Source organism: Pezoporus flaviventris, unplaced genomic scaffold (assembly GCF_033815535.1).
Source record: "Pezoporus flaviventris isolate CSIRO_AGI_PZ_B2104156 unplaced genomic scaffold, CSIRO_AGI_Pfla_v1 ptg000007l, whole genome shotgun sequence".
NCBI lineage: Eukaryota > Metazoa > Chordata > Aves > Psittaciformes > Psittacidae > Pezoporus > Pezoporus flaviventris.
Window position 1 is genome coordinate 86,411,145 of NW_026892555.1, and position 24,352 is coordinate 86,435,496.

The 24,352-nt window shown below is 39.4% G+C and overlaps 1 protein-coding gene across 5 annotated transcripts in view; it reads right to left on the reverse strand.

Moving 5' to 3' along the window:
* Nucleotides 1–801: 801 nt before the first annotated feature.
* Nucleotides 802–24,352, reverse strand: part of ECI2 (enoyl-CoA delta isomerase 2) — a 29,977-nt gene continuing 6,426 nt past the window's right edge. For 3 of the 5 annotated variants that reach the window (XM_061449374.1, XM_061449378.1, XM_061449375.1), the window contains exons 2-10: nucleotides 14,097–14,259; nucleotides 12,755–12,853; nucleotides 10,916–11,107; nucleotides 10,483–10,552; nucleotides 8,544–8,646; nucleotides 6,840–6,960; nucleotides 3,522–3,611; nucleotides 2,101–2,244; nucleotides 802–1,327 (exon numbers count right to left, since the gene is read on the reverse strand). In XM_061449374.1, the coding sequence (XP_061305358.1) occupies nucleotides 1,172–1,327; nucleotides 2,101–2,244; nucleotides 3,522–3,611; nucleotides 6,840–6,960; nucleotides 8,544–8,646; nucleotides 10,483–10,552; nucleotides 10,916–11,107; nucleotides 12,755–12,853; nucleotides 14,097–14,259 (1,138 nt within the window). In that variant the 3' untranslated portion in view covers nucleotides 802–1,171. Of the gene's footprint in view, nucleotides 1,328–2,100; nucleotides 2,245–3,521; nucleotides 3,612–6,839; nucleotides 6,961–8,543; nucleotides 8,647–10,482; nucleotides 10,553–10,915; nucleotides 11,108–12,754; nucleotides 12,854–14,096; nucleotides 14,260–18,574; nucleotides 18,633–24,352 lie in introns of all 5 variants that reach the window. The other 2 variants (XM_061449376.1, XM_061449377.1) reach the window with 1 other exon arrangement.

Sequence of the window (24,352 nt, forward strand, 5' to 3'; positions counted from 1 at the left end):
CTTTCTGTTTTATTTTCCCAGTGGTTAAATCCCAATGGCTAGGTACCACATAGGAGGCAAAGTCTGGATTTTAAGACCTGCTTATTGCTATGTGAGGCGGTGCATGTGCATGCCTGTGCCCACGTGCAGGTGACTTTCTGGCAACAGCACCACAAGCCTCAACCAAGGCACAGTGATGGCACCCAAAGCAGTTTGCTTCTGGCAGGAAGCTGCTCTGCTGCAGCAGCTCCCAGTCCTGGTGCTGCTGGCACTCACACCCAGATGAGAAACCAGCATCCACCTCAACCTCTGCTGCTATATACATGCCACTGCTCTTGAGATCAGAGTCTAGAGTACTGAAATTATTTTTTTTTCTTCACACTTTTCAGCTCCTTGTCATTGAAAGGACATTTTCTTGACAAGTAACTGCTGTTTCTCCATGATCTCCTTTTGTTGGCATGAGCTTCCAGCAGCCTGCCCCTGTCCTCTGCAGTGCCCGGCACACCCTCTACCAGAAGACATCCACCAATAGTGAAGAAATTTTCTCTTCAAAAATAATAATTTTGTTAATTTAACTCCAAAATAGCTATAGCAAAAGGCTATACTATCTTTGGTGGGATTTTTCTGGGTAATCTAAAGCAATTGGTGGAAAAACCTAGTTATGTTTAGAAGCATAAAAATCACAACAAATATCTTTGAGAATCTTCAGGTCAGTCAAGAGAATAGTTTTGTAAGACTATTAAATCAATACACCCTGAGGAACTACTTTCCCTCTCACTGAGGATGTTTAACAGAAGGAATAAGAATCAGCACAACAGCAACTGAATACTTCTATTTATTTCTTCATTAATATAGTATTTCCTTCCCCATAGATAAATAAAAAGAATCATTATAAGACAAGTACTGAAGAACTATCAAAATAGAGTGCAATTGCATCCATTGCTTCTTTCGGAAAACAATCTGCCTTAGTATTATTTAGAAATATCACTGCTACCTATAAGGTAATGAACCTCTTTTACCCCAACCTGAATATCCATAATGGATCCAAGGTACATAACATTGTGTTTTAGCCCAGTACTCAGATACATACCACATGAAAAGGTATAAGAATCATATTATTGAAGAGAAAGTTTATTAATGGTAAGGGCAGGTTAAGCCACTGCCAGAAGGTGAATTATTTTACTGGTCAAGATTAGAGTTTTGCTTTCTTCTGAAAGAAGCTGACAATAGCATTTATACATTCATCAGATAACCATCTCTCCTTCAGGACTTCACACTCTTTACTGTTGACTGCATGGAGCTTCTCCTTTTCAATACTTCGTAATAGTTGCTTTGACACTGCCAAGGTCTAGAGGAGAAAAACAGGAACATTAGGAAGTTCTGTTTTCTATACTGTTTCATAAAATGGAATAATAAACACTTCGGAATTCAAACCAGACTGTATTAACACTGCTTTTTGTCACCTTTTTGTCAGAAGTAATTATTGCATTTGATCACCAAGACTGCTAATAAGGTGGAAGTGGTTCAGGGAAAGGAAACAGCAGTCCATAATCAGGAGAGATGGGCTTAAGAAGTGAAACCTGTTCAGCTATTTGCAGTGCCAAATGCAACCTACTTTATCAGCAGCTGGCACGAGTGTCTCTTCTTGTACAATGCAAAGTAATATATTGTGACTCATATTGTTTTGCAAAACCTAAACTAGTGAGCAGAATGACTGAATTCAGCAAAAAGTAAAGCCACCCAGCATCATCTTGAGCACCCACAGAGTGCAATTAATATTGTAGACGCAGTGGTAAGGCTCTTAAAACTAAATCATTGCCAAAATAAACACCTCAGAGGAGACATCCAAGGTGTGCACACAGACTGCAGGTAGATTAATTAATTAGTTTTTAAGGCTTTTCAGCCACTGTATACAGTGCACTGTCTTAGAGTCAGCCAGGATAGAAGAGAAGTATCTGCTCTCCTGTAGCAGAGGGACAGATCTGTGCTTAAAGGAAAATATACTGAGCCCTGTTATTTCAATTAAGGACAAAGTAAACCGAGAAAGAAACAAGATAAGTTTGGCAGGAGGATTGGGAATGCTAGAGGCTTACAAGGTGGAGGAAAATTTAAAATACTGACATTTGGGGGGAGGTCTGCATAAGCTTCTAATCTTGCCCAAACTTCCTTCTGAAAAGTGCTCTCGGGGAAGACTTCAGTCACAAGTCCCTGGGCACAGGCTTCTGCTGCAGTCAGCTTTTTATTGAAAAGCAAAAATTCATTCGCCTATATAAAGAAAAGCAGAAAGAGTGATTCAATGAGACACAGGACTTGAGCAACCTGACAGAAAAAGTACAAGCTTCCAAGTCACATTTATTTTACTCTTGCTCATTAATATCTGCCCTCTGAAAAGAGCAGCACAGAATAGATGAGGCTAGAAGGGATATCCACATCCTGTTTAGTTCAAACCCCCTCTTCAAGGAGAGTCAGCTGGAGGAGGCTGCCCAGGGCTGTGTCCTGTCAGGTTTCAAGTGTCCTCGAGGACACCTCCCCTAGGATAAGTACATTTCCCCAAGGATGAAGACTTCACAGCATCTCTGCACAACTTGTTCCCATTTATCACTACCATCACTATAAAGGTATTTCTTAATGTTCAGATGGAATTTCCTGTGTTTCAGTTTGTACCCCTTTCCTCTTCTCCTCTCAAGACAAGATTGGGCGTTGGTCAGCAGAGGGTGAGCAATTGTGTTGTGGCATCACTTCTGTTTCCAGAGTTTTACTCCTTCTCTCTTTTTATTCCCTATGACTATTGTTGTGGTTATTTCTATTACTATTATATTTTACTTCAATTATTAAACTGCTCTTATCTCAATCCCCAGGTTTTATCTTCTTCCATTTCTCCTCCCCATCCCATCCAGAGTGGGAAATGAGCAAGTGCCTGTGTGTTATTTAGTTGCTGGCTGTGGTTAAACTGCAACACACTTTTTGTAGTTATTATAATTTAGTTTCCTTGTTTCTGGAGTAGGCAGAGCAAATAAGAGTATGGACAGAAAGCCAATCTATGTTAGAACATATTAGAAAACAGAAGAGGTCTGGAAGTAAATATATAAGTGGACTGCTTCACACTCACATTTGGAGGAATGGTTGAATACAAGTTTCCCACATGATTGGCAGAAGCCCTACAATACTTGCTCCCTCGCCTGAGAAAGGCAGTCTACCAAGACATTTCTTACAACAGCACTTACTTTCTTTTTCACATCATTCCATCCCATTGTTAGACAAAAGATGCAACCTTTCACCATACAGAAATTGTCTCAAGAAGGTGGAGAAAGCCATGAGAAAAAAAAACCTTAACCAGTTTCACAGTATGGCTTTCGAAGTGGTCACTGCTCTATTATAGTGCCTATTCTGACATTGTCATCGCATTTCTTGACCTTTGGTTCAAAAGCTGCAAACAGGAGCTTTCTCTGAGGACTCTTGCTGTGACTCTACTTGCTCTTACAGCTGGAGGATACCAACACACAAAGGTCAGATGATCCCACATAGAGTGCAGACATTCTTACCTTAGCGAAGCCCATGATTTTTGGAAACAGGTAAGAGGAACATCCTTCTGGGCTCTGTCCAAGTTGACTAAACGGGCTGTGAAATGTAGCCTGGCAAAACAAAACGAAATAAAAAACCGAATCAAGCCTCACAACAGAGCTTAAGACTAAAGTAGTAGGATTTAGTTTTCATTGTAAAGTTTCTACTGTGATGGAGTTTACAAGAAATACATTTGAACTGTTACCACAACAGGCTTTAAACACCATCCACTAACACTGCTTCATCCTCTCAATGTACACAAGATCTGACTTTGTACGTGTAATTCACTTCCCTTCTCATAATAATTGATGAAATTACCTTATTTGAATACAGTGCTCAGAGAAACTAATTTGCATGTGCAAAATCTGAAAAGTTAAATCCATAGCTCAAATAACTTAAAAAGCATTTTGCTTGCTGAAGTAATACTACATTTACTCTACTCCTGAAAATTCAAGTCACTGAATCTTCTTTCCTCAAATGTTATGCAAATTTAAAAAAACTTGTGGCAGAAATGCAGCATGGGATCACACGAAACAGTCTCATAATTGCAAGTCAGCACCAAACTACAGAATGTTGTTCTGACAACTCGTATCAACATTAAGCAAAGAAACGTTTGTCTTTATTTCTTTAATTTTCATTTAAAAACATGAACTGACACAGAGTGCAAAAGTTGCACTGTAATAGAAGGTAATAATCTCCTGCTGTACTGCAGAGGGCCATACAGTATGACAGACTAATAGACTTCCTAGCAAGAAAGCGGTATTTATATCCTTGTAAGAAAAGATTAGACAACATCTGCCAGGATACAGGCTAGTATTGGTCATGCTTAAGCAAGGGGAGATTAACTATACTGAACTGGTGCCCCATGAACTGGAGCAAAACCCAGCACAGAAGGCAATGCTAACTTACCACCCAAAACACTGATCTGTTGTCAGACTGGGCTGTGCAGTGTGGCTATGCAATGTGGCTGATAATGACCTGCTCTAGGAATAGATGGCTGAGAATAAAACCAGATCCTGGATATAGCAAAGCTGGCCACTTCAATGCCTAAGGCACTCCAATCTATGAGAGAATGTGAAATTGAGTATTAATTTGTACGAAAATGACCTTACTGCATGGGAGTTCACAATCCTGGAAAGGGAAGAACAGAGAACAAACACTTGTGAGAAGGTGTCCTGAGTTCAGCAGTAGCAGTCATTTTTCTCCTCAGTAGCTGGTACAGTGCTGTGTTTTTCACTTTCAGCCTGAGAATAATGCCGGTAGCACCGATGTTTTTAGTTGTTGCTAAATAAGGTTTTCTCCAATCAAGGACTTTCTGAATCTCATCCTGTCAGGGAGGACAGGAGGAAGCAGAGACAGGACACCTGACCCAAACTAGCCAAAGCAGCCAAACTAGCCATTCTATACAACAGCACATCATGCCCAGTATAGAAACTGGAGACAGTTACCCTGAAGGCCCAGATCCCTGCTCGGGTTGGGCTGGGTATCAGTCAGCAGGTGGTGAGTGGTTGTATTCTCTTCCCTTGTTATTTCCCTTACCATTATTATTATTGGTGGTAGCAACAGTAGTTTGTGTTATACCTTAGTTACTGGACTGTTCTTATCTCAACCCGTGGGAGTTACATTCTTCCAATTCTCCTCCCCATCCCTCTGGGATGGGAGGAAATGGCAGGGGAGTGAGCTAGCGGCTGTGTGGTTCTGAGTTATCAGCTGGGCTTAAACCATGACAGAAGGCTCCAATAAACTTGAAGTTAACAGTAAAGTTCTCAAGAAGACTAACCTAAGCAAAAGGCTAAGTCAGACCCTGCAGAAGTCCCCACAGACCTGCAACTAAGGGCACAAGCAAAACCTGTCCTAGTGCAGGTAAGAAAAAGCAAAAACTATGTCAGACAACTAAGAATGAAACTAATAAGCATGCAGAAAGTAAAAACAAACAAAAATAGGAAAACACGGCAAAAAAAAGATACATTTTCCCACGATAGCATATACCAAGTATATGACATGAACAAGTGTTTAATTGGCAACTCTAAAGTTAGGGATCTGGCTAGTAGAGCTGATGACAAGTACATAAATCAAATAACATTGTGGGATGTCAAAACAGTAATACAGCTGGCAGAATGTGGAAGAGTTCTGCTGTACTTCTCATCAGTAAGATGCTGGAATGATGCATCCAGTTTATACCACTATGCTTAAAGAACAACTTGAAGGAGCCTAGAGGAATGTGACTGCAGGCCACATGAATAAAAAATAAATGAATTGCAGCTGTTTAGGTAAAACGAAAAAGAAAAGGAAAAGACAGAGTGGATGTAAAGCTGAGACATATCTAACAGTCTAAGTACACTGATGGCTAAGCGCACTTACAGCTGTTGTAAAGGAGAATGAAAATTGTCTGTTCTTTAGATTCAGAAAGAATAGGTTCACCCTGCAGCAAAGAAAAAGATCAGATGGGAAGGGAGGAAGAGGGAGAACTCAACAATCTCCTAGCAAAAGATCTAGGAACCGGAGCAGACTGAATAAATCACGCACATTATACAAGCATATCTGAAGAGTGATATGGTCCCAGCTGATCCCATAATGGTGCAAACAAAAGGTTTTGGTCCCTTACAACTCAACTGCCTTTAGACTCATAGCGACAAACCCAGTCCAGCAGGGATTCCAAGGAAAAATCTGATACAGCGCTGAAGCAGGAGTCAAAGTACCACCCATTACAGACATCTCTTGCAACAGGCAGCTTGCCTAGAATTAAGACCTTGGGTTAAATTTATCTGTTTAATAACTTTATATAAATGAACATCAGAGAACATAAAAAATAAGCCATATAATGGGATTTTGTGCTATGCCTTAATATAGCTTTTGGTTATGCACAAAAAAAGAATCTTAAAAAGATTCTTAAAAAGAATCTTAAGTTGAATAAACAAAAGCTTTTCTAAACTTACCTTAGAATTAAGATTAGATAAAATGCCAGTTTCTGCACTTCCATAGTAATCCCACACTTGAAAGGGGCCTTACAACCATCATTTCACATCAGCTATTCTTTACTGTATTCACTAACACAGTAAAGAGTTTCCAAGCTGGAGTCAGTAACTTGATAACTGTAACTATGGCAGGGAAATTCCGTGCTTGTTAACCACTGGATGATGCACCCCAGTGCTAGTAATTAATATAGGTGTTCCTTGGCATAATATAAAAATACTTTACACCTGCGTGCTCTTTTCTGTGAGATTAACCCAAGCCAAATAATACTAGTTACAGAAAGAGGTGTAAAGACTGCCTTGGGATCACCTATGTAATGTACTTACCCTGTCAGAAGCGTAGATAACATCACACAATCCAAGGACCGTTACAGTGATTCCAATAGCTGGGCCATTTACCACTGCAATCAGTGGTTTCGGAAAATCAATAAATTGACCCACGAACTCTCTAAAGCAAAGGAAAGAGACGTCCTTGTCTTCCATTAAATATAAACAACTTTCAAAACATGTTATTAGATACTGCATTCCCCCCCCCCCCCCCCACCATGAGCCAGATTCTATGTAGCATGTTTCTGACCATTTTCCAGACAAATTCTGACAAGGTAAGATCTGAAATACCTGCATTTCCTTACCAACTAAGAATCAAACACATACATGTCAGCACAACTCTCCTAGTGCCTGCCATCAAGTTATGAAAGTGCTGTCCTCTTCAGCTACAGTTACGGAATACAACTCACTAACAAGAACAGTCTTTTGACCTGTCTATCCATCTGATTATACAGCCATCTTAATCCCACCCATGGGATATCCATTCCCATCACAGACTATTTTACAGTGAAGCCCCAGCAGGCACAAAAATTATGATGCTACCACAACGCAGAATTGCCTCATGCTGTTCTGCATGGGTTTGAGAAACTGTATTTTGTTTCACTTATCAAGAAGTGCAAAACAGATCCTCAAAATACAGCATTTTTTAAAAGTTAAAAATGTGGTAAAACTCCACTTCCCTGGCATCACTGTGCAGCAGTTGTAATAAAGCACCCTGCTTGTGTAGTAGTAGCAGTGTAGCAAATACAGTCTTCTCACAAGAGCAAGATAAAAGACCATAAACTACACGTGAGACTATGCATTGTACCTAACACCCTATAAAACACTGCAGGCTGGAACACTTGCCAGATGCCACTGAATAACATCTTTGCAGCAGATTCAGGCTGCATTGTTATCACTTTGTAGGGGCAACTGTGATCCACAGACAGCTGGCCTAAGTGAAAACTGCAAAACTGAGTACTCTGCTTGCAGTTCATCCTTAAAAAATAAATCAAAACCATTGTTGCTTTTTGTGTATTTTAGATTTTCCATCAACTGCAAGTGCTTGAGGAAGCAATACAGCTTGCGAGCATCTCTCAGATGTAATCATCACATAAAGAAGTAAAAGAGAAGACAAAATCTGGTTAAATAGGGAAGAATTGAACATGTTTGTCCCAAAAAAGCATTTCAATCTCTGTGTGAAGTGATGCCCCTGATTTCCTTGGCAGCAGAAAACAAAGTACTTTAACAGGTAGATTCAGACTCTAAGATGGAACAAGCTCATTACACTCAGTCTCTATTCAAAGTAGTCTGACACTGAAGGTATTTTGGCATGACCTGCTAGTGTAGACATCATTGCATAGTAACAAGAAAGAAAAACCCCACAAATTTTTCATTGTAGCATACAAACTATACAGTCAAAATTGTGCTTTTGTCATTCTATCTGCATGTATATTGGGGACTAAAAAATAAAATTGAGTCTTTAGCATCATTGTACTTAAATTTTGCAATATTCATCTCATTTCCTCATTTATTTAATATGATTAATACCAATTCTCCCACATGCTCTTTTTGTTTATGCATACGGCGAGCCCTCAGAGTCATCTAAATGGATGTATTGTAGCATAACTGTGTCCCTGCTGCCATGTTTTCTAATAATGCCCGCAAATTACATTTTACCCATTATGGTAACATGTATATATATATGAAATCAAGATGTTCTACTTGAGTAATGCTGCTCCATCATCTGCCATCTTCTTCATCTCACCAGGCTGGACATTAGTAAAATTATTCAGATCATTTCCACTACTATAGTAGTCTCCATTTCCTGCAGAGAACACATGAATAAATACACCAATGGTTTCTGAGTAGGTATGAGAAGCTTCCATTTATTACATTTACAAAAGCATTTTGTTCTAAGTATCTAACATTATTATGTAACTACAGGGATTGTCTCAAAGTATACACGCTACCTTAAAGGACATCTACAGTTTAAAAACAAGTTTTGACAATTCACTGAAAAACAATGGGTAGAGAGCCAAAGAATATTAAATCTGAAAGATTTGAGAGGGGGGAGGGAATTTCTTTTTTCTGTAACAGTGTCCGAGTGAAAATATTTTCTTTCCCTGCATACCGGTTCTGAGATTTTTTTCTGTCAATTCACGATCATTCACGCAGTAAGATGCGAGAAACTAGTGGGGTTTTTTAAACAGGAAGATGGAAATGTAACTTTAAGCATCTCCTTTCATCCCTCTTCAAACTGACGAAGGTATCAAAATTACACAAAATGACCTATTTAATATGTGGTAGAAGATTCATGGGGTTTATGACCAATTAAGGTCATTCTAAGGATAAGACTGACAGCATAGAATTGATATTATTATACTGAAAGGTAGATTCTTCAGAAAGAAGCAGATAGCCTGTTAGTGAATGTATATGTCAGTTTGAGGCACCATCAAAAAAGCAAGGAGTATTTAAAAGCTAGACTGCATGATTCGTGTAAATCATTGTATGTTCCATGAGGACATTCACAGGACAGGACCTTGCACAGGTTAGCACATCCACTACTTTATGCAGTGATCTTACTACGTAAAAGAGAACTGAAAGGCTTGTGCAGAGGTGTCTGCTATTTAGTCCTAGCTATACATGTGTTAAACATTCCAGTTGTGTCAACCACCCTTCTCATTTTGTAAGGACTGTTGTGCCTAGTTACTGCTCCTGAAAGGAAATTGAGCAAACTCACACCTTGTGTTCTAAGGAAAGACAACCATGGAGAAGACTATGTATGCAATTACCTCAGAAGTAATGAATAAACAGGCTTAAGCACAAATTCACCTTGCTTACTTAGCTTATTTACACTACTTAGCTGCCAGCCAAAGCTCAAGCTTTGGCTAATTTCTTAAATGCACACCTATCTGCAAAGAGGATGTGCCAGATAGGCAGTGCATGCCCTCAGCCTTTCTGTCCCTCCCACCTGCCCTTGCCATAGTCAGCATCAGAGATGGAACAAACTGTCCTCTAGAGAATCCCAATGATATGTCCCTAGAGCAGCTAAATGTCACAGACAGCTGAGTTTGGGCTTCCATTTCACCCTGTTGAGCAGTCATCTAGCTGCACACATCTGGTGATTGCAATGTATGTGGCTGGGCCAGGTTGTAACTTGCCTGACCAACCCTTTTCCATGGCAGCCACAGAAGTCAAACCACCTTTTTTTTCCAATGATCACAGGTAAACATGCAGTGTAAACTCTCTGCTTGCCATGCCAGTGCAGGACTTGAGGGACTTGATTTTAGTATGTTCCAATGTATCACAGGATGAGATAGAGTTGACTAAACCCATACCAATTAACTCCAAAAACAGTAATGAAGATGCTGTGGAGCAGGTATTTCAGCTACACAAAGTAATAAAGCCCTTCAGGAGTATTCCATGTCTATCTTCTACATCTCAAAGGTTTTGCTATAACATCAAGCTTGCTAAAGAATTTGAAATACCACCTTGAAAGAATATTGCCCAAGTACTTTGGAAAAATCTTAGGTCTATATTAGAGGAAAGAACTTCCTCAAATAATTCTATCTTAGTCTAAATACAGGTAGATAGTTCATGTTAGTACTGTACTTTGGCACAATATAAAACAAATCCAAGAGAGGAATGTGAAGTGTCATACCAGTAATAACTGCTATGGTAGAATCATCTTTTCCAGCTTCTTGAAGTGCTTTGATAATTTCTCTGTACATCTGTATAAGAGAAAAAATAAAAATAAAAATCAAAGTACAGTCCAATCTTGTATCCACAAAACAGGCTAATCTTCCTGCAGTTTGCCATTTTAATTTAGTGCAGACTGTAATCCTATATTAAGTTTGAAAGAAACCAAAAGACACAGAAAATCCCAATCTGTAAAATTTTAGCTGAATGGTTTCATTATATACTGGATATTTATTCCTTAGGTTATCATCGGAGTCAAGATACTAAGCCCTCAAAATTCAGACCACCATGCTTCAGTCAGCTCTGCTAAACCTGTAGTACTGATTCTTTAAACACTTAAGTCATTTACCCAGTAAAGAAAAAAAATATTAGTCCTCCCAAGTTAATTTCTTTACCATATGGTTGATGGCATTTTTCCTATCAGGTCGGTTAAACATTATCTTTGTGATCTTATTTTTGGTGGTAACTATTATTGTTTCATAGCCATCATGCCTGCCCTCTTCTGGGGAAACTTCTTCCTTCTGTGCAGCAGGTTCTGCAGAGACCAGACTTGCGACAAGTTCAGCATATTTCTGTCTGGCATCATCCTGTAAGACAAGAAAAGGAGAGGGGGAGAGGGATGACAAAAAAACCCCACACGAGATCATCAAAAGCTGAAATGGAGACATGTTTGTTATACTATTCATAAAATGGGTACCTGGGGAGTCAGGGACAGGGGTGGGTGGGAAGTGACACTGTGCTTCAGGACAAAAAAACAAGCAAAACTCAGTTAGAAAGCATTCTAATTAGGGAGAGAAGGGGAAGATGCTGTGTTTAAACACTACAGATCATGCTTAAAGTTATCTGGAAAGCAGCAGCCATGGATCTGCAAAATAAAAGTACACATGCCAAGAGGATGACATTTATTTTATTGGAGAAGTGCCCCCATCCACAGCTGAGATTATCAGAGAGATCTTTATCATATTCCCAGCATTTACACATTTCCATGGGTCCTTTGTTTCTACTTTGCAGTTGGTCATCTCTCCAACAAAATGAAAGTTTTTATTTTAGAACACATGCCGCTGAAAACAGGACTGCTGAAATGGGTCTACTGCATTTGAAGACAGTAGCTTTCATTTAGCCCAAACACAACATGCAAAAGCCTGAAGAATCCTGCCTCTGTACTTCTACAGTAAGAAGCAATTTAAAAGAATTTTGAATTTTAAGTTCTTGGTTGTTACAACCTATTTTCTTGAAAGAATAATATACTTCAATCAACTCTATAATTCATGATCTGTAGCAAGTGAAATTGTCTATTCCTTCTCCACTATAATTTCCAAGAGGAGATTCTTTTCTGTAACTATTTCTTGGCTACTCCTAAAAACTGCAAAGCCATCTCAAGAAAAACCCCAACCAAACAACATAAAACATACCCTAGAAACCATAAAGTAGCAAAAGACTATGTTACTGAAATGAAGCAAGCATGTTTTCTTTTAAAAGAAAAAGAAAGCAAAACCCCCTCGTGATTAAGTAATACCTTTTACTGATCTCAGAAACTACTCCTGAACAGCAGGCCTAATGCAGCAGTGACACAGCTGGTTTGTAAAGCTTATGCTTTCTTCACTTAAGAGTAGCAGAAGAAACTGTGGTAGCTATATATAATGTCAGACTCTACCACAGTCTGCACGAAGAAAAGAACACTTATGCAACTTTGTATCTTTATTCTTCCTGCTTGCTTCATTTAAAGTAGACTTCTCTAAAGGTTATGAAAGGTATTAAAGATGTCAAGATACACTGAGAAAGAATGAAGAGAGGCTCTCAATATTCCATTTTTCCCTAGTCTTTCAGAGGCATAAAAGACCAGCATTTTAAAATGGCGAAGTTATCAATATGCTGTATTCACAGATTTGTCCTTTGTTGTAAGAACTGAGAATCTCAATCCATCTTTCTTAAAGAGAACAGCAGAATAGAACACAAGGTGATAAACAACCTTTTTACTGGAAGTCACCACACACATAAGATCTCTTACACTGACGGAAGCTGACAGTAATATAGAACTAGGCTTACACAGTAGAAAAACCTCCTAAAAATTGAAGCAGTGAAATGACTGTAGAATACAGTGCAAAATATTTTGGCATCTAAAGCAGAGCTACTGAAGCACCATGCAGTATGTTTAGACATCAGGCATTCACTTATAGACCAGGCACTTAAAGGTAATCGAGAAAGCATCTAAGTGAAATGATAGGTATTATCACCTGAGACAAATTGCCAAGAGAATTCCATGCATCCCACTTGGCTTTCTTGACAAAGTCCAGCATACCTGGTTTTGGAGCATTGCAGGGACCTTCAGTAGCCTGAAAAGAGAGTGAAACAACTTTAAACCTTTGATTAAAGTTCAGATGCCTTGGTAGAAAAGCTGATGACTGGTCAGGATACATAAATTCATCTCTGATACAGAAGGCATACCTCAGGTTTGGGCAATATTCAGACAGTTCACATAGCATGAAGTTTTCAGCGTCTGCTATTCCCTGACACCTGGTGCTGGGCTTTCAGAACCTAACCAATATGAGATGCCAAAACACCCACGCATGTTAAGCTCTCCTATCTCAAAAATAGTGGAAGTTTCCTACTTAAAAAGAAAGTTAAAGACTTGCAACCTGTGTGAACAAAGAAAACATTGCATAGGATCTATTAAGTTGGATCTTACTTCAAAGTTGGTCCTATTATGAGCCAGAGTAGTAGACCAGTTAAACTGCAAGAGTCTGAGCTATCCTCAAGTATTCTATGATCAGTTTTCCTGGAAAGCACACCACTGGAGAGAAATATTTCAAGTAGGAGGCAGAAAAGAAAGCATACATTTATGACCTCATTATCACTAACTAATAAAACTACCTGGAACAGTCAGCTGTTTAAGTTTTTATTTCAAGGAGCAATTGATTGCCTTCTTCAGTATAACAAGCAACAGCCTGTACTGACCCCACAGCCAATCTTGACCCACAATTACTTCCCCAAATACCAGTACAAACCCCACTAAGGACTTGTGGCTGTTTCTACAAAGGTCTTCCTTTCTGTAGGCAACAATAACCTTCACTCAAAGTGTGGAGGTACAGTTCCTCCAGGTTTAAAACCAACCAACCAAAGGAGACAAAAAAAACCACCACACCCCTACAATGACCACACAAAAAGAAAACAACCAAACCACCCAGAAATCAACCTGTAGATGTCAACACCCTTATATTACAGGCCCAGCTGACTGACTGTAGATACAACAGATTTAAGAGGAAGCACAAGGCATCTTTCCAGAGGTGTGTCAATATATGCTATTTGGAAAGCATCACACAATGGATGCAATTTGGTTCTATTTCTTTGAATAAAGGTTTCTATTCAAAGCATGATTTATAAAACAGGTTTGGTTTCCCTCAGAATTTAGGCAGAGTTTGAGGGGCTGGCATTTCAAGAACAGAATTTGAGCACCTGAAATGGAGAACTTGTTAAGGCACAATACATTTGAACAACCCTTATTTTAAGCAAATATTTCACAGGTCCATGTTTTCGTATTACAAATGCTCCTTCCAAAACAAAATAAAACAAGCCTACCTGTTTAAACAAAGCATATAGCTTCAACTTAGTTTCATTCCCAGGATCCTTTTTCAAAAGCTTCAGTTGTTCTTGAGCCTTTTCAAAGTCTTTCTGGCTGACTTGCATGGCGGCTGCAGTCATGTGCAGGTGAACCGTTGGAATGCAAACAGCTTGTGTTCGCCTGTTAGTAAGTGGCATGAAAAAACCCATTGCTTAGTTTTTGTGTAAGACTAGAGGAGAAATGAACACGCTGCTTTTTAACATGTTTAAAGTAAATTTAAAACATAGTATTTGTACCCACACTGATCAAAACAGCAACAAGCAGCAAGATACTAAAAGTCATACAAAAGTTGCTTTAGAAGTTTGCTTTAGCTGCCACATAATTGACCTTGGAGAACATGATGCTCTCTGCCTAGTATATAAAGTGCTAGATTTAACATTGCTAGATGACAAAGAAACTATGCAGTAATATACCAAATGATCATATTTAGACCACTAAATGGTACTAGTGGTAAACTAACCTTTTACTGTTTCTGGAATAAATCAGAGCACTACAGGGTATAACTATGACAACCAAATAACAAACAGAATATTTTTATTGATTGTTTAAATCTCATCCCCCTGTACTTGGCACTGGTGAGGTCACACCTTCAATACTGTGTTCAGTTTTATGCCTCCCACTACAAGAAAGACAGTGAGGTGCTGGAGCGGGTCCAGAAAAGAGCATGAAGCTGGTGAAGGGTCTGGAGCACACGTCTGAGAAGGAGCAGTTGAGGGAAGTGGGGTTGTCTGGTCTGACGAAATGGAGGCTCAGGGGGGTCCTTATTGCTCTCTACAACTACCTGAAAGGAGGTTGTAAGGAGGTGGGTATTGGCCTCTTCTCCCAGGTAACAACTGATAGGACAGGAGGAAAGGGCCTCATGTTGCACTAGGGGAGATTTAGATCGGATATTAGGAATAATTTCTTCTTGCCAAGCACTGGAACAGGCTGCCTAGGGAAATGGTGGAGTCACCACCCCTAGAGGTATTTAAAAGACCTGTAGATGTAGTGCTTAGGGACATGGTTTAGAGGTAGACTTGGCAATGTTAGGTTAATGGTTGGACCTTAAGATCTTAAAGGTTTTTTCCAACCTAAAAAACAGCTTTATATGTCTATGAATTAACCTGAGTATATACAGCCTGCTTTTTGTGACCTTTTCAAGTCGTGATCTTCTATCTCAAGCCACTTCAATCTGAAAGCCCCATTCTCCAATCAGGGCAGCATAAGTGGACACTAATTTCAAAATGTACTTTGGTAAAAGACTGGCTGTGAAACAGCCTGCAAACACTTTGGCAGGAGGGGGAGTGGGAAAAGTGGTAAAATATTCTGGGAGAACAGCTTTCCACTAGGAAAAAAAAAAGGTAATTGCAGAAAAAAAAAAAACAAAAAAAAAACAAAAAACCCAACTTGTAAAAGCAAGTTTACTTCAACAGTTTGGAATCAAAAGCCAAAAAGTCTGATAACTTTGGCTTGTTTCAACAGGAAAAAAGTATGTTGTCTCAACTCTTTTTTCCTAAATTGCAACACAGGTTAAGCATTTTTACTATTTTTAAAATGTTAGCAGTTTACATAAAAAAATTCCATAAAAAAAACCAAACACAAACCCTCCTCCAGCTTTCCTCATTCTAAATTACAGGCACAGTTGTCATGTTAGAACATCATATATGATAGATTTCATAATCAGTCAGATTTGAAAAATTAATGATTATCTCAAATGCAGACTGATAGAATCCTTAATCATTAATTCGTGAACAACTCAGTTACAGAACCATCATTTAAAAGTCATACTTAGCATTAAAATTTTACTTTTTTTTTTTTTACACACATAATGCAAATTTTAGAGAAATTCTACTGCTTGTTTTCAAAAATAACTTCATTGCTCTTCTTAAATAAAACTTATTTTCTGTTGCAAGCCTAAAAGTTGCAGGCAGATAGCGTGAAGAATGCCAACTGTGCCCAATTAATTTGATTACTCTTACATTTCATACAGATAGAAGGTTTTAGTTGTCTTGTAAAAAAAGTATTTGTAACATCTATTGGTTTTAAGTCCTATTACAGATCTTCTGTGTTAATAAAACCCAAGTTCCTGGTATCATGGGGCTACTGTGTTTGAATGACAGACATGGAAAGAATATTTTCTGTTATACACAAAAATTCTTTCATATAGAACCAATTCCAGATTCTCCTTCAAAAACTTATGCTAGTAAAAACCATCTGAACAATACAAAATGGAATAGGCTCTCAAAAAGGGCTATAGGAACAGAAAGTCTTTTTACTTAAATTGAGCAGCTGTAGGCCTTTATTAACAAGAAATGCATCCAGACAAACACCATTAACCAGCTGCCAGTTTCACTAACATTCAAACTGATGTGTTCAGAAAACTGTGTCAGAGTTTAACAAGTTTATCCCTTAACCATCTGGGAGGCCAAACTTGTGGACTTCATCTCCAGCAGCAAAAAAATACCTTGGACAGGAAGAAAATGTACCTAAATAGTTACAGACTCAAGTTTTTTTTTAACACTGAGTTTCTTTGATTTGTCTATCCTGGAGTCACAGAACATAGTGGTTACTTTCAGATCCTATCTTCAAACATGTTCTTAAAGTCACATTTACAGGAAGAAGAAAGCGAGAGTGCAAGAATCATAGAACAGTTTGGATTGGAAGGGACCTTCAATGGCCATCTAGTCCAACCCCCCTGAAATGAGCGGGGACATCTTCAACCAGAGCAGGTTGCTCAGAGCCCCATCCAGCCTGGCCTTGAATATCTCCAGGTATGGTGCATTCACCACCTCTCAAGGCAACCTGTGCCAGTATTTTACCATGCTCATTGTAAAGAATTTTTTTTCTTCATGTCCAGCCTGAATCTCCCCTCTTTTAATTTAAAACCATTGCCCCTCATCCAACAGACCCTGCTAAAAAGTCTCTCCTCAGCTTCCTTATAGGCCCATTTTAAGAACTGAAACACAGCAATAAGGTCTCTGTGGAGACTTCTTTTGGGTTTGGTTGGGTTTCTCCCTCCAATTTTGCTAGCCATCTTTGGGTTTATTTGAATGCTGCTGTTCCCAAGATTATCTGTGTATCAGGTACAGTTTTATTTGCCAGTCTAGGCAGTGACTATACTGAAGTGGATTCAATGCTTAAAAGGGAGATTTGGGGTTACACCATGTTTGACAATCAAGAATTCACTCCCGCTTGGCTATGGTCAATATTATAAATAGGCTTTAAGAATCTTTTTTATACAAGATTTCATAGTGACCATAAATTAACAAAAGTTGAGGATGGGCAGCTGGGGAGAGGGGAATAGCATATCAGGCAGTCTGAAGGTATGTACACACATTTCCTACAGTTAAGGGGTTTTAGCATTTAGCTAGTCACAAGTACTCTTCCTTATTAACGCAAAGTGAACAACTAAGAAGAGGAACAGAAAACAATTAGCTGAATAAAAAGTCTGATTGGGGGCAAGTGGAACGATCTTTCAGTAAGTCCAGTCTCAGAGCAACTTTGCTTTGCTGTTTGGTCATATCCAGTTTTAATTCTTAACTTACTTCACCCAAATATTTTGTAGCTATCTATCCACTTTTAACATTCCATCTTTGATTCTTCTTTTCCTCCTTACCTCCTGATTTGTGATAGGAGATTGTGCAACTTAGCTGCTTATTGAAGCCTGGTTACAAGAAAAAACCTCTTTCGCTTTCACTTGCTGCTTGCAGCTTAATTCTCTATAGGATATCAATGATTCACTCCTTGCCATCTGCTTTCTGATCTCTAGAGGACATTTACTACGCAGTGATGATCACCAGTTGCCAACATGCTAAGGCTAAGCTGACTGTTATTATTTATTAAGGATGAAAATGCAAAGGGAACATAAAGCTATTTCACATTTTGTTCATCTTAGGCATTCCTCAGAGGTATATATGAGTATCAGGTAGGAACTCCTTTACCCGAAGTAGACCACAGAGTGAGGACGTAACTCACTGCTACATGTCAGCACACACAACAGCACTGCCATCTCTGGGACTGCACAGTGATGCCATGCCAGAATCCTGAAGACTACAGGGCAAGAAAGGCTGTTGCAGCACTACAGGTATAATTTGTTGCCGTTATCTTGCAAGCCCACTGTTGGCCCTCTTCACATAAACACCTCTTATACTGATAAACATTCAAACATATAAGTAAGATTTGAAAAGTCAATTACACTGAAAGTAGCTTCTCACTGATCATATTACCAAAGACTACAAAATTTGGTAAAGACAGGACCTTTCATTACTGTGTAGTTCTGTCGCTTGTATAAGGACTTTATGGACTTAAAAATACCAAATTTCCATAAAAAGATGGCTGCTCACTTTCCAACTTCTAAAGCAACTTAGCAGTTTCTTCATTAAGAATACACAGAAGCCAGAAGATCGCTGCACAGAAAATATCAGACATACTCAGCAAAAGAAAGGGATGGATATACCTGAAATCCATCTTTCATTTACTTAAATAAATGGTTTTCTTTAAAACATTAGTAGATCCTGGGGAAATAAAGCACAGACAGAAGCAGTTAAAAAATGCATTAGGATTAAAAGCAGCGGGTGGTGCTAGAAACATGTGGGTTTAAAACTCCAGACAGAGCTGGAAAATGCTCCTTTCACATTACTGTAACCAGCTTTAGAGACAAGGAAGAAAAAGAACAGGAAGTGTTGTCAGACAGAAGCCAGCAGTACATTAAACTGCCACTCGATGGATCTTGGAACACATGCTTAATAGATGATGTATCTTTTGTACATTCAGTGTAATACTTCAGATAACGCATATGACATCTCTTCTTTGCCACGATAACTACCACTAGGTGCTGTGATCTTTTTTGCTGCTCTTTCCACACATTCCTTATGGGGAACAGTGAGCAGCACAGTAACTGCCTCTTGCCATTTCACACACACCTGGTATGAGATAATTATAAAGTGGCAATTTTTCTGCTCATGTTCCATCTTAAGAGAAAATTAAAGAAAATCCTGGTTTGCTGCTGCTGAAGTGTTTTGGTTTTTTTTATTTTTTTTTTTATTTTAAGATAGGATACGAAGCAATCAATGCCCACAAACCTCAAGGTGCCAAATGTTTGGTTATAACCTAAAACAAGCTTCTGATTATGTGCCTCTCAAGAGTCTCTGCTAAGAGAAGACAACATACATTGCCCAGCCCATTACTATTTCCAAGGCACCAGCCAGAGCTTCAGCTGTTCTACAGGGCTCAGGAGCCTGAAACTTACTCAGAGCACTTCATCTGGTCTGCTCTGGCACCAGCAACTGCTGCTCTGAAAGGCTGCTGCCAAGTAAAGCCAGGGTGAAACCAAATGAAACCTCCTTGCTCACTGTCCTCCTTATGCTGGGCCACACACATCCATAGTGGAGGAACCATGAGCCTTCCCTAACAAGGTGACAGGGTAGTCCATGCCTACTGGCACCTGGCCATGGAGTATTCTCGCTCCAAGCAGAGTCTCAGGCTTCAGACCACCCCAGCTTTCAGTAGCACTTCTCCCATCTTGATTCTCCCTCAAAATTACACTGATTTTTCTCCCCAGAGAAGAAAGGGATCTGGAGAAGGAATAGCAACCACTGATCAATAGTTCAGCTACAGCAAGGGATGTAGGAACAGAGCTGGTGGGAAAGGTTGCTACCTTTGCAATTGTGGCAGCTGTTAGGAAATGAAGCATGTGAGGGGAACTGAAACCAGTATTTAAACTGTAAACATGAGAAAGTAAGTGGACCATCTAGAAAACGAAATTCAAGCTGACACTCTGACTGCTCTTATTTCCTTCCCCCTCCCCCAAGACTTTATATCAGAATCTTTAAAAATAACATTAAAAGGAAAAAGATTGATAACCAAATAACAATGACCAAAGCATTAGCAGTAACACTACATCATAGCTTTCTCTGTAACTTAGAAATAACATTACAATTTTTCATATTCACTTGCAGTATTTTCTGCATGCAATAAATCTGTACTTCACTGTATTTTGATGAGCCAGAAGAAGCTACTGTCTGCGCTGTTAACATAAAAACCATTAGAAGTTTTAATCTGCAGGTTGCCCAAGTCATCATTCTTCATGCCATTGGTGATATGCTACTGAAACCAAACAGCTATTTACCTACACAATAATGTAACATAAAGGATTGATATATTTTCACATAGCCCAAGCACTTACACAGCAATAAGAGCTTCCCCCACTCAGCTGAAGGTGGAAAGGCCTAATGTCAAACTTCTGTCATACCTCTCAGTCTTCCTATCTGCACAAGCTACCTAGAGCTGAGCTGGGAAGAGACACCTGGCAGTGCTAAAGCAAACTGAGCAACTGTGGCATTTTTGGAGCAACCACTCCTCCACTGGTGTTAGACAAAAAAGGAGTGGTATGTGAAGGGTGGATGACTAATTAATACAGAGATTCTGTGAGGGAGGCCTTCTGGTTGTAAAAGCCAAGCAACCCTCTCTCTTTATGCTATCCTGTTACAGGCTTCTTCCAAAGAAGATTTGACTAAACACACTATTTCTTATCATATACTCTTTTCAGGTTGTTTCATTTTTGTTTGGTTTTAGTGTTTTGTTGTGGTCATCTTTTTCTCTCCCTGCAGAATTATGTTGGTTATCATGGATGTCTATCAAACGACTATGAAGTCTGTTACGATATCTTGTCAGACTTCTAGGTGGAAGCAGTATCCTTGTAACAAAGTTAGTACAACTTACAAACAGGAGTTGGGTAGTATGTAGTGATAATGACTTACTACAGAAGCCTCAGCTTGACAATTTTTACACTAATGAAGTCAAATTACTTCAGCTATTAATTTCTAGTCCTGTCCTTTCAAGTTTCTTCTCTTATACTGGGAAATGTGGAGTAACAGTATCTGACAACATGAACATCTTCCTTTGTAACCTCTGTCATCCTGAAAAAGCCTGCACCTGCTTTCACTACTCTCTCCTGTGAAAACTTCTACTTTCACCTCATTTGTATGCACCTCATTCAAGATCCTCTGCTATTTATTAAAGCTAAACTAATTCAGAACACAGGCAGATGAAATTAATCTTCATTCAGAAGATGGATAAGCAGAGACTACCCCTACCAATTTTTGTCTGTTCAAATTTCTGTAACTGATATGTTTTCTAATATCTAACACTGACAAAAGATGAAAACACAGTTAAAATAATTGAGTTGCTCCTTTGAGTTAAAACCCAAACCCCAAAGTTTTCATGACAGTAACTTTGAGAGCTTCCAACCAACAAGTCAACTAACTTGCATGCAAAGCAGTCTGTACTTCACAAGTTCACAGGCTCACTCTGTTAAGCTCTGCTTTGCTATCACTTACTATCATGCTCTGTGGCATCAGCTGAATAGCAATCCAAGTCAGTAGGTTGCAGCAGGCTAGCATTAGATTAACACCAACTTAGCAGCCAGAGTGATTTTATTTCTTCATGCAGCAAGAACCGGTGCACACATCTGTTTGATAAAGCGAGGCTACTCTTGACTTGGCTACTGCAGAGACCTATTCAAACAAGTGCCTCACCTGTTAGACCAAAAAACAGTAGAATCATAGAATAGTTAGGGTTGGAAAGGACCTTAAGATCACCTAGTTCCAACCCCTCTGCCATAGGCAGGGACACCTCACACTAAACCATGCCACCCAAGGTTCTGTCCAACCTGGCCTTGAACACTGCCAGGGATGGAGCATTCACAACTTCCGTGGGAAGCCCATTCCAGTGCCTCACCACCCTAACAGGAAAGAATTTCTCCCTTATATCCAATCTAAACTTCCCCATTTAAGTCTTAATCCATTACCCCTTGTCCTATCACTACAGTCCCTAATGACTAGTCCACCCCCAGCACCCCTATAGCCCCCCTTCAGATACTGGAAGGCTGCTATGAGGTCTCCACGCAGCCTTCTCTTCTCCGGGCTGAACAGCCCCAACTTTCTCAGCCTGTCTTCATACCTAAGAAAGTCTCATCAGCACCAGAGTTATTCTCCAAAAATCAATGCATCTGTTTCACGTGGGGAAATAAAAAGTTTCATTAATCATGGTGATAACATGGAGGTGTTGATGACTCAGTACAAAATTTTCCTAAACACCAAGAAAACAAACAAAAACCCCCAAACAAGAATACCCGTAAGGAAACAACTACCCCTCTCATTCTACCAGCACAGCCCCTGGTGATCCTCCATTATAATTTAGTTACTCCACACTAACTACAACATATTGCTGTCAGGTATTAGCAATGCTTCTAGTGTTCTGGTATTTCCAGTATCTCTAGCTAGCAGAAAAGATGAGTGCAACCAATTTACTTACTGCTGCTTTCATAAACAGAAACAAAAATGAATGTCAAATTACTTTCTCCTTTACATTAGAACATTTCAATAGTTCTTCTAAACGCAAGTTTGGGATATAAATCCTTATCAGCTTTTACTATTTTACACTCCTACGCTGTTTTGACATATAAGAACTACAGGGTAATGATGTGTCTGTTGGCAAACTGAAGTGCTGAATCTCTGTTGTTTAGTGTAAGTGGCTCAGCTGTGCTTAAGACTTTTTCCAATATCAAAGAATAGCTAAGAATCAAAGATCTAGATTATCATTCAGAGCTCTAAATCAGTCTGCTCTTTATGCTCTATACAGTCACAGTTAATATTCTCTCATCACAGCTGCTAGGAGGGAAAATGGCATTGTTTCCCAAAACCTTCGCAAGTGCTCTCTTTCAAGCAGACTTATCTGGACATGGTGAATAACTATAGTGTGACAACTTCCTGTACATCCTCAGTCCATGTAAAATATCTCTGCAAGCAGGAAGATTCATAGACATCCTCTCAAACACATTTGAAGTTATAACCATGAATTTTAGCAGAAAAATGTAGAGCTGTGATACTCATACATGACACTTGCCAGGAATCACTAAAAATTTACTGTAGTATTTGGAGGGCAGCAAACTCAAATAGGTTTTTTATGCATTCTTATCCAAGGTGACTCTAACAAAACAGTCATGAACAAACACCCAAAATAACTTTGTTGCTAATGGAGAAAGGTAAAGGCTACTTTTATTTTGCTTCTGAAGACAAATCTTGTTGACTGTATGGACAGCAAAGTAGTACACACATCGATGTTAATGGCTTTTGGACAAGTAGGCAGGTTTACGACAATGACACAACCAGCTGCTGGAGTGTTCTGGGTTCAGCTGCAGCAGTTACTTTTCTCCTTCTTAGTAGCTGGTACAGTGCTGTGTTTTTGACTTTAGTCTGAAAACAACACTGATAATACCAATGTTTTTAGTTGTCGCTAAGTAATATTTACTCTGATCAAGGACTTCTCAGTCCCTCATTCTCTACCAGTGAGGAGGGGCACGGGAAGCCAGGAGGAAGCAGAGACAGGACACCTAACCCAAACTAGCCAAAAGGGTGTTCCATCATGCCCAGTATATAAACTGGGGACAGTTACCCTACCCAGAAGGCCCAGATCGCTGCTCTGGTCGGGCTGGGTATTGGTCAAGCAGGTGGTGAGCAATTGTATTGTGCATCACTCGTGTTTATTGTTTTCTTTTCCTTTTCCCCTTTTAGTTCTATATTCTCTCCCTTTGTTATTTCTCCTAGCATTCTTATTATTGGTGGTAGCAGTAGTGGTTTGTGCTATACCGTGGTTACTGGACTGTTCTTATCTCAACCCATGGGAGTTACATTCTTTTGATTCTCCTCCCCATCCCTCTGGGAGGGGGGCAGGAGGGGGTGAAGGGGGGGAATGAGAGAGCAGCTGCATGGTTCCGAGTTACCAGCTGGGCTTTAACCATAACAACTAGAAAACCACTGACACCCCTGCCAGTTCAGCTGAACCAGTGAAAGGAGACAAACAATTTGTGTGAAGTATACTTTCACTCCAGAATCCATGAGACATGGATACAAAGGGTATGGATACGAAGAACACCGAACAAGCTGTATGACAATAACAAAGCAGTATTTGTCAATGGGTTATCCTGTCCCAATCCAGAATTCAGATAATTTAGAATTCAACAAACAAGGTCTAAACGCAAAGTAACACACTTGGTTGTTTTGGCACTATTTCCAGCACCCACCACCAGACAAACCTACAGATGTCCTGTGAAAACCTGAGCAAATTTACATGACACAAACCTGATGGTAATTTGCATTTAGAGTTAAAGTACTTGCACACATGCAAGACTGGCAACAGTAGCCACTTATTTGTACTGCTAGAGTCAGCTAAGAAT